The following is an 11,039-nucleotide window of genomic DNA, read 5'->3' as shown; positions in this document are numbered from 1 at the left end:
CCCACAGACCTAGTTCAGGTCAGTCGGCTTTACAGGCGTCTCTATTTTCGAGGAAATTCTAAGAACATCCACGTTCTAGGGAAGTTTCTTGGCATTACAACGTTATAACATCAACAATACAAAATAAGGTCGGCACAAACGCTTAAAGTTATGTTATGCTATGTTGATGCTTAGGTAGCTCTGGTGTAAGCAAAAAGACGGCTAGCTATGCTAGGGCATGTGTCCTCGCAGCCTCCGGCCTATCATCGAGGTACCTCGCTCGAGCGCCCAACCTATTGTCTCCCCTACCAGTCTCAAGCTCGAGGCCAATTTGCGGACCAGCCGACAGCTCAGAACGCGGAAGTTCTTCGCTCTACCTACAAGCCTTTGGCTAAGAACTTTAGACTTTATGCGCACAAAAAGGTTGACGTCAAACATATGATATCACGATTAGAGAAGCATGGTCTACATAACACCTAGTCACTGGAGCAAAGAAGCCTAATGATATTGTTTTGAGGTTATCGCATACCCAGAGACAGCGAAGTCCCGCGAAAGAATTTCGTTTCACACGCATCGGTAAAGAAAGCCAAAAATACAGAAACCGGGGAGTACTTTGTAGCGAAAGAGCCGTACTTCAAGATCAGTTACAACGCGAATATCGCACAGCAGCGGGTTGAGGCCTTGCGAATGGAGTACACCCATGTCAAGCATCTTGATCACGAAAGTAGATCCACGCATACTAATGCTCACCACAATATACTGATATATCATGCAAGCCATATATAGTTAAGGCGTTCGACTTAGTTGCGGCCGAAGACTTAACTCTACCACCATTGATATTGTCGAATTTGTTCCATTAAATCTGTGAGAAGCTCTACTTACCTTTGACGAACGCGACCGATTAATTGCAATAACTCATCTCGGGAGTGCCTTAACATATTTTCACGCGAACGGCATCACCCATCGGGACCTTCAACCTGACAATGCCCTCATTGCTAGACAAGGTGGCGAACTGAAAGTAATACCCCAAAGCAAAATGACTTCAGCCATAATGGACACATTGACAGGAACGGAGATCTACCTGTCTCCCGAGCTATTTGTCAAATCTCAGTGCTACACATTGTTTACCAGCTGAGACCCCGACAATGACGATTAGCAGGATCCTAACGATTTTGCCACCTGAGTCTGTAGTGCTGCTTCCGCCCAGCTACATGCACGTACCACTTCCCCTGTTGTACAGCCAACAAAATTGCTAGCACACGCTAAGAGTCCCCGATACGTCCCTATCCATCTGCGCCGGAACTTACACACACTTCCATAGGCGGAACCCTCCGGAGAAACATGGCTGGAGTTCCCACTAAATCATAAAAAACATGTCGTTTCATATTTCAATAGCTATAGTAAAAGAAAGTAGTAGGGTACGTACTAAATCAATTTCTACGATAGTTTTAGTAGGCACACTATTACTAGTACATTATTTAAAACCACTATTAAAGCTCTTTGCGCTAGCCTTTAGGCTACGGGCTATGAGCCGTTCACTTAACCTACCTTAAGCCTAATTTTTATAAAATCGCTAAAAGTCTTTAAAGTAGCGTATTTCTAGTAATAATACGTCCTTATAAAGTAGTATTACTTTAAACTCCTTAAAAATAGTAATGTATTTATTATGTAGGTATCTAAACGCCTAACTACTAGATATTAGTATATGATTATTAATAAGAGGCGAAGAGTTTATATAGTATATCTTTTAAGAACTTAGTCCTATATGCCTAACGTTTTTTTATTATACTCTTATAGGCCTATCTTCTTATCCTACTTATAATATAGACTACTTTTAAAGCCATTAGACTAGGCCTAGTTAATAATATTAGTTAGGTTATTTCTTATGCCTATAACTATTAGTAGTCTCTTATATATAGTAAAGATAAAAACATAACATAAAGAGAGAAAGGGAGGATAAAAAATATAGAGGTATACTAATTAAGTAGCCCTTCTTATAGCTAGTAGGGGATTTCTACATTTTAGTGGTTGCCTAAGCCGGCTTATTAATAATATATGCTTAGTATACTTAATGCTATAATCAGGTTACTAGATTTCGTACGTTACGTAGGTCGCGTAGGTCGCACGACTCCACAAAGCCACTCACCCAGGCACCCACGCATAAGTCGCCCGGGTCAGGAGACCATAATTCATACGCTCCATCTAGTTTAGAGGTAGTAAGAATAAGATAATAGCTAATTAATAGTAGGAAACGAGAATTAACATAGTAAGTAAGCTCCTATAGTTAGGGGCGGGTGTAGGTCAGTTATATAACTAAGACCGCCTAAAGTACATAGTACCTAATAGGGGTGGGCCTAGATGTTACAAACGCTGCGGCGTGTACGCGGGGCTGAGTGAGGCGGACCAGGGTCCGACGCATCAGCACCCAGAAAAGATGGAGAGGTCACGTGACCTCCCCAGGATCGAGGACTCGAGCCGTCGAGCCATCGATCCAGGAAGTAGGATCTAGGGGATCGAACGTCGAGCCTATCGATCCAGGTCTACAGTAGAGAGATAGACGGGTACTTAAGGAGGAGGTATTCCCATGGCTAGGTAGTCTAGATCTCTACTGATCAATCTAAGCAATAGTTTCACTATTGAGAGTTCTACTCTTAACGAGACCTTACGCCGAAGATACTGCTCATTGCTACTCTGTAGCGTTCAACCTGACTCACTACCTAAGAAACAGACCAACTGTGGATTAGGATTAAGCCATCGTTACACTAGAGTATTAGTTCCCTTACTGCTTTTGCCGCTAAACACGGCGGCAGAACCCGCCAGATTTAGTGGCTCTGGCAACGCATCTTGCATTTTCGACCATAGAACGAGAAAATAGTGCTAGCCTTGCTTAGGACCTATATGATTAGACTAAATGGCTATCTACACTAGATATAGTGGTGCTACTAAGTTAATATATATACAAACTTAAACGCGAAACTATTAAATACTTTCTATTCCGCTGCCTAAAGTGGGAGACCTATTAAAGAGAGATAATAGAGTATACTAAAACTTAGAGAGGTAACCTTTCGTTCTATCTTAGTAGGAAGTCTCCTTAGATAGACTAAAATAGAAGCTAAATATAAAGGCGGTTTAAGCGATAATATAATTTATAATAGTCATAGGCTAACTAAATAATAACTGCTATATATAATACTTATATCGCTAATAATAGGCGCCGCTTTAGTTACTATAGATAAGACGCTAAATACTTAAGGAATAGCCTTTAAGCTAGCTAGTTAATATAGTATAAGCACCGCACGAGAACCCGTGCTACCAGGGAAAAGACGAGGACGAGAGCAGAAATAGGAGGAGGATGGCCGCTTATAGGCTTATAGGAGACAGAGACGCCACTTTCGGACATATAAAGTAACTTAGCTAATGAGCCCTATTGGCTTTTTTACACCGGCCAAATACATATCGCTTTCGCTGGTGCAAGAGTCTTTAGAGATGAGGACAACCAGCTCCGAAAGCTTGTTCTAGGCATTCCGGAGCTGGTGGAACGACACTCCGGCGAGAACATCGCAGCTGATATCATTGACATCATTCGTTCGTTCGGTACTGAGGATAAGGTCCGTTACTTCACCCTCGACAATGCGGCGAACAACGATACGGCGATGCGCAAGAGCTGCACTTCGATCCGGTGAGATGGCGCGTTCGATGCGTCGGCCACATTCTCAATCTCGTCGTCCCTTTTGTTCGAGAAAGATGTCGAGGCGTTTGAGGACACCGTTGCCAAGGGCGAAGCATTGGCAAGGGCAGCGCACGACACGTGGGTGCGGAGAGGCCCCGTCGGCAAAGCTCACAACTTCGCCGTTTGGGTCCATCGGTCGGACGTGCTGACATTGCTTCGCCAAATCCAACAAGACTCGTTTGCGGCAGCTGACAACGACGAGATTGGAAAGCAACGGCCATTCGACGTGGTCATTGACAACGATACCAGGTGGCTATCCCAGTATTACATGATCAAACGACTGGTATTAATACGACTACAGCCTTTTTATGAAGAGTTTGTTGCCTAGTAAAGAGAATTTTCCGAGATAGCCGAAGGGGAGAGGCAGGCCAGCGGTTCTCCCCTTGCCTCGAGGAGTCAAGTTTCCTGGTCTGTCATGGTCTTGGTCTGGTCTAGACCGCTAAAATTTGGTTTGGTCTGACCATTTCTCCAGACCATAGACTAACCGGTCTTCGTGGTCCTTCATAGTTTGCTATAAATAGATTAAGTTAGAGAGATTGGTGTCGCCGGGTGGCTTGATTTTATATAACACGGCTAGAACCCTTAGATTTTGCTTTTTTGCTCCCGGTTTTCATCTTTAGTGAAAAGGGGCCAGCGGGGGGCAAGCGTAGCGGATAACGCCAGAATACTTCTACTTATTCTTATTAGGTCTATGACTCAAAACTTACTACCCTAATTATATATAATGTTAACGCCTACGCTTCTTACTCTATCTCCTGCACCTAGCCCCTCGCCCGCGCGTACATCACCTGCCTTAGCACTATCACTTACCCCCGCCACTTCTACTCTAGTTTAATACTATAAACCTCCGGACGAGATCATTTAGGGCCGTATTATATACATAAGACAAGCTACTATAGCAAATAAGAGATATCGTCTTAGTTTATTACACATCTAGATATATAGTGTCTAGTATAAAGACGTGTATTACTGCTATGCCTAGTAGTCTACTCGTTTTTAAATTAAACTTTTTGCCGGAACTCCGATTAAATTTAGCATAGTAGTTCCGCTTAACGTCTTCACACGGAGATAGTCTTTGATGAGGTTAGTAAATAGGTCAGAAAAAGTATTCATCCGTCGCTTAACTCCGATCGCCGCGGAGAGAGTTCGTGCTAGCGTGGTTTGAACCCGGATTTCCGCTGTCAAGTCCGGAGCGGCAAACTGTCAGTGGTCCTGGCCGGCCTAAACGACCACTTAATACTACTATCGCCCTTCCTTATATGTCTATATCAGGTATATTAGGGGGGTATTGCACACGATTCCAGCCGTCGTCATTTATCTACATTGATGGGTTCGTACGTTCGGTGTTCTAAAAGTAAACTCGCCTCCTCCACCGATCCAGGGACTACTACGGCGTGCTTCGACATAATGCTATGCAGAGAAGTCACGACATAGTCCTTTGCGTCGTAAGGTCAAGCCACCCAAGAGTGAACAAAAGCCGTTTTTGAGTCAGCAACGATAAATAGGAAATGACGCAGTCACAAAACCACTATCGAATGTAACGGGCAAGCCGCTTGAGCGGCGGCTGTGCCGCCGAGTTTCTAGAACCTTCCCTTGATCGAAGCTATAGAAGTGCTATTATGCTCTCGTAAAGTTGATTAACTTTCTTTCCTCTTCGTCTTAATAGAAAACAGCATAGGAACTAGATAGTTGAATCAACTTACTACTATACACATAAAGTCTGGGATAGTGATTAAGTACATTCCATTATCCCACGCTAGGTATTCCCGTTCATATTCCATATTCTCATTCGTCATACACTACAAAGCCCGCATCATCTCAGAACCGACCACATCGTCCTCACTAGTGACGGTGACGGACAGAGCACAAGCGACCGTCTCCCCAACAACGATACGTCCAAGTCCTCGCCGATGCAATATTCTTCAGCAGCATCATGCATAGCCTCGCGTAATGACGAGTTGCCACTGCCCAGAACTCCGATCATGGCATTTCGCAGGAGCACTGGACTATACTGACAATCAGGTGTCCCCGGTCGTGGAAGCACCCATTTGCCTGCCTCATCTTGCGTCCAGGCACCGCAGATCGGGAAAGGCAGACGACACCGGCGGAAGCCACTCGGAGGAAGTACTTCATCCACCTACAACGCCTCTCCAAAGTCGCCCTATATTGCTTTCTTGCCTCCCCTCGTGCATTGTTGCAGAGAATGTAGAATGTGCGGTCCCTTGAGATTCCGCCCCGCGCGGAAGCCGCACCTGCCATCCCACCACGCAATCGTCCTGGCCCAGTCTTTAGGTTCTTCCCAGTCCTTCACAAGCAGGAATTGCCCCCCCTCCTCCTCCGTTAGAGGCGCGGTTTGTCCAGCCGGATGTAATGGAAGCCCCAGTATCTAGGCAACCCTAGTACAGTAGTTATCATTGATAGCTTCACATCATTGGCTTGTTGAGTGTACAGCGATCGAAGGTAGTCTCCCACCTTCTCGCCAATGCTACATATCTGTGAAAGGCCGCTAGTAAGTTGATTCAACTATCTAGTTCCTATGCTGTTTTCTATCAAGATGAAGAGGAAAGAAAGGTAAATCAACTTTATGAGAGCATAACAGCACTTCTATAGCTTCAGTTAATGGAAGTTTCTAAAAACTCGGCGGCACAGCCGCCGCTCAAGCGGCTTGCCCGTTACAATATCCGTGGTCATTCGCCTACCATATCGTCCTGGCCAGTAGTACCGGCCAGCGTCTCCGGCCACCGTAGTCTTCTTCAGCCGCTATTCATCCCGTCGTAATCGGACAAACGAATTCTCTACAAGACAAGCCATTTTACGCCCTACACTAAGCAGGCTCACAACACGAAAAGATTTGTTACTTGCCTGTTTTAGTCTTACCGACCCCTTTTTCAACAATCTAGCGTGTGAGTGTGTTACTCTGGCCCGCACCCTGACTCCCGCCCGCGATACCCTGAACCTCACTCTAACTCTGGCCACGGAATCCCGAGAAAAACCTTCCTCCTACATCTACACTGGTACCCACCATTGTAGAGTAAAATTTCGGCAACGCGCACGCAAATCCAGTAGAAAACAGCACCTAGCAATCCGTTCAGCGCTCCTGCGCAGCCGCGGGCAATGGCGATCGACCAATCGTCCACGCCTGCGACCGGCGCAAGGGGCCGCCGACAGTTCCCTGACGGCTTCCACCATGATGCACAGGAAGAGCTCTTGAGAGGCGCCGCCCCCGTGACGACCCGCCCATACCTGCCTAGCAGCAGCCCGACGCGACGCCCGACAAACGCCGCCAGCAATGGCGGGAGACGACGCCGACACCCCCGAAAAGACGCGAACCCGAACGCCAACTATTACGGGGTCCTTGCTGACGAAGAGGACGAATTCGCCGACGCATTTGACGCCCTCGACCTGGAGACCGAGACACGAAAGATCATTACGAAGGAGAAGGAACGCATGACAACCCGAGCCGACGTACTACGCACCTTTGCAGAGTCCATCGCCGCCTGCGCAAGAAAATTCGACCATGGCTATGCCCACGCCGTCGCCAACGACTTCACCAGGTCCCTGCTCCGCCACTGGAACCAATTTCTCCACTCAGGAGAAGCTGCAGGATTCAGCAACGAGATGCCACAACCAAAACTACAACCCGCCCAGAAACCACTTACGAAATTGCCAACAGATAACCAAACAACCCGCCGCAAGACAGTGAGCTTCGCCGACGTCACTAAAGCAGCCGCGCAACAAGCCCCAGGGGACGTTCACATCGCTCCTGCGCGCAGACAGCCTATCGCGACCAATAACTACACAGACCGCCGCATCCTCCTCCGCTTGAAGGAGGGATCTAGCTTCTTCGAGAAAAACAACTTCCAGATCCGACTAGCACTAAAAGAAAAGCTCGCGTTGGACCCCCAAGATATTCAAGACATCAAACCCACTAACACTGGCTGGGCGCTCCTAGCGCGCAACGGGGAAATTCAGAGAAAGATCATTGAATCACAAGGCGTATGGGGACCTAGTATGGACCTAGATACCGCAGAGAAGCACGTAGAGTGGCACACATATCTGATCAAAGACTTCCCAAGCGAGCTACGCTCATATGATGACTCCATCCTAGACTTTGAGAAGACAATAGGCGAGGAAATCATCGCCCAGACAGGGCAGACTCCCGTGCAATGGCGCCGCTCTAGTAAACCTAGCCCTGACCCAACAAAGACAACCCTGATCATCTCCTTCGACAGACCTGTGCGCGGCAACTTCAGACTTCTTGGTCTGGGCGCGTATTCCTTCCTTCTGACAAAACCTAAGAGGCTGGTGCAATGCCAAAACTGTTGGCAGTTCCACCCGCCGGTGCGATGCACTGCGACGAAGACGTGCAGGACTTGCGGCGTCACCGACAGTCACCACGATACGGAAGGATGCCAGGCGACACCGAAATGTACCAATTGCTACGGACCTCACCGCGCAGACTACGAACAGTGCTATGCGAGACCCAGGAAAGACGGAGGCACATTCCGCAAACTCTCCAAGTCACAAAGAATCCACGCCAGAAACCTCGGAGCAGATGATTACAGGAGACAGAACATGGAAAACCTCATCCAACCGCCCGAACACACGTCACCACAGGATGACGAGACAGCTACAACAAATGACCAACACGCAGATGATGCAGAGATGGTAAACGTCCCTGAGAGGGATGATACTCCTACCCCGCAAGAGGACCACCAACCCGCTGCTGGTGAAGACGTCGAAATGGAAGACCCTGAGGCCGACCGAATGCACAGCAACTGCGGTGCTCCAGAAGAGGAAGAAACAACAGAAGAAGCTAGAACAAAGAGCATAGAGGCAGACCATGACAGTCGAGAGCAGGCTGACGAAAGAAATGACATAACGGAAGATCCACAAGACGCTCAAGAGGCCGAAACAGAAGACGACGCTAACACCGGAAATCGCGAGAACGAGGAGGAGAACGATGAAGAGGGCAGTGACGAGAGCGATGACGAGAGCAACGATGGGGGCGATGACCAAAGCAATGACGAAAGCAATGGAGAGACCGCGGACGTCGCCGACGACATATCAGAAAGAGAGGAGACGCAGGAGGGCCAAAAAGACGGAAACGAGGTTCTGGCCATCCATAAAGTGAGCGGCGTCCTGCCACACACCTTCCCTCCAAGAACGGCAACTCGCATAATAGAAGGTTTCAGGCGAGATCCTTCGCGCGTACCATCCTCTAAACCCTTCCCCTTGAAGAAGAGATACATCAGCACACGCGCAGCGCAGCAAATCATTCCCTCCGAGACCACAAACCCTTCTAGCGACGCTGCCACTGGACATGAAATCCGTGTCCGAAGCTCCCCGCCACAGCATTCGCCTCCAAGCAGCCCGCCACAAGCAGCTCGGCGTAGGGACCAGTCGCCACCAAAACGACGAATGACAACCCGCTCCACTACATGAATACCAAAAGACACACCAAGTACCAACCAGTGACAATCAAAATATTCCAGGCAAACGTGGACAAGGGGGAAGAGAATCACAGCGCCGCCCTCCAGCTCGCGTTTCTGGAGGGCTTCAACGTGGTCATCTTGCAAGAGCCGAGCACATCCTACAACAAGAAGAAACAGCTTTGCCGCACACAGTATCACCCAGGCTTTTTATGCTTTAGCCCGGTAGACTCTTGGCACAATAATGACACACGGCCCCGCGTGATGACATACGTCAAAATAGACAGCAAAATCCGGGCCGAACAGGTCACACCAGCAAAACACCGAGACCTCCTGTGGGTGAGAGTGAATGGAATCACTATCCTCAACACTTACAATAGGCCAGAGGTGGAGAGCACACTTGAAGTACTAGAAGACTGGACTCCGCCAGAGAACTGCGTTGTCGCCGGTGACATGAATGCCTCCCACGCCTCTTGGCAGTCAGATCGGCCAGCCTCGCAGGACGGCAACCGCATCTATGAATGGATGGAAAGACACGATCTACAACTATTAAACGAGCCCGACGAAGCCACGACTATGGCCAAGCGCTATACAAGAGGTAGCACAATCGACCTGGCCTTCTCCAACATACCGGAGGCAATGGCTACGGTGGAGATCCACCTCACGACAGGATCTCTCCACTACACCATCGGAATCGAGATTCCAAACCAAGAACCAGTCCAAGTCACCCGCGGAAAAGTCAGGGTTACCACGCCAGACGAGATCAAAGCTTTCGGGAAACATGTAGGCAAGGCGGTGAAGTCACTGCCCAGCGACCTAGACTCGGAAGCTGCAATCGAGAACATGGCAAGGCAGCTTCGAGAGATTCTACAGAACTCTGCCAGGGCATGTGGCAGAGTGAGTGGCGGCCGCCGCGCTCAAAGCTACCCATGGTGGAACCAAGAATGCAAGGACGCTCACGATGACCTCCGGATCACACGTCGTATCTATGAGAACCAAAGAGGAGAGGAGGTACAGCGCGCCAGGTTAAGGTTCTGCCGCGTCCTCAGACGCACAAGGCAGAGCTTCTGGCGAAACACAATCAACGAAGTGACCACGGCGGAGGGCGTATACGAACTCACCAGATGGATGAAACCAAGACAGCGACTACAACCTCCGCCGATCCAAGTGGGCGGCATGACCTACTCTACCGAAATGGAGAAGGCGATGGCGCTACGCAAGGAGAAGCTCGAACGCCGCGACGCATCAGACGATATTCCTGACGCCTGGCAACCAACTGTCAACCCAGCCAAGAAGGGGATACCCTTCGCAAAGACGATCTCGACGAAAGAGATCGAAAAAGCCGTTCTACGCACAGGAAACACAACCCCCGGCTCAGACGGGATTACCACCAAAATGCTGCAAGCAGCCTGGTCGCACATCGCCAGGCCACTCACGACGCTATACAATGCCTGTCTACGGCTCGGCTACCACCCCAGCGTCTTCAAGGCTGCGGAGGTGGTCATGATCCCGAAACTGAACAAACGAGACCTTAGCGATGTGGGTTCATGGCGCCCGATATCACTCCTGTCCTGCCTCAGCAAGGGGCTGGAACGAGTGATCGCAAGAAGAATGGCATACGCCGCCCTCAAACACGGTATCCTCCATCCTAGCCAAGCGGGAGCGCTTCCAAAAAGGTCCGCTGTGGACATAGTGGCTTCCCTTATCTACGACGTAGAAAAAGCACTCGCAGCTGGCAAGGTTGCAACCCTAGTGACAGAGGATGTCATGGGCGCTTTCGACGCAATCCTTCCTAACCGCATGGTATTCTGTCTGCGGCAGCAGGGCTGGCCAGACTTCCTAATCCGTTGGATAGCCAGCTTTCTGCTAGACAGACAAGCCAGCGTGCGCTTCCAAGA

At 49.0% G+C, this 11,039-nt stretch overlaps 2 protein-coding genes across 2 annotated transcripts in view; one reads left to right on the top strand and one right to left on the bottom strand.

Moving 5' to 3' along the window:
• Positions 1–459, top strand: part of BBA_10270 (restless-like transposase) — a gene marked incomplete at both ends in the record, with an annotated part of 1,851 nt that extends 1,392 nt beyond the window's left edge. The window contains one exon of the mRNA XM_008605367.1: positions 232–459. Coding sequence (XP_008603589.1) covers positions 232–459 — 228 coding nt within the window. The remainder of the gene's footprint in view (positions 1–231) is intronic.
• A 562-nt stretch (positions 460–1,021) lies between these two features.
• On the bottom strand, positions 1,022–2,829 carry BBA_10269 (uncharacterized protein; the record flags this gene model as incomplete). Its single annotated transcript, XM_008605366.1, has 10 exons — positions 1,022–1,072; positions 1,201–1,208; positions 1,287–1,336; positions 1,406–1,416; positions 1,528–1,578; positions 1,812–1,833; positions 2,126–2,181; positions 2,349–2,519; positions 2,646–2,692; positions 2,763–2,829. 10 exons carry the CDS (start codon positions 2,827–2,829, stop codon positions 1,022–1,024), a joined length of 534 nt encoding a protein of 177 aa, XP_008603588.1.
• Between the last annotated feature and the right edge of the window lie 8,210 nt (positions 2,830–11,039).

The sequence above is a fragment of the Beauveria bassiana genome (genome assembly GCF_000280675.1).
Source record: "Beauveria bassiana ARSEF 2860 unplaced genomic scaffold BBA_S00112, whole genome shotgun sequence".
Lineage (NCBI taxonomy): Eukaryota > Fungi > Ascomycota > Sordariomycetes > Hypocreales > Cordycipitaceae > Beauveria > Beauveria bassiana.
The sequence above is the reverse complement of the archived record's forward strand: the minus strand, read 5'-3'. Positions and strand labels throughout refer to the sequence as shown.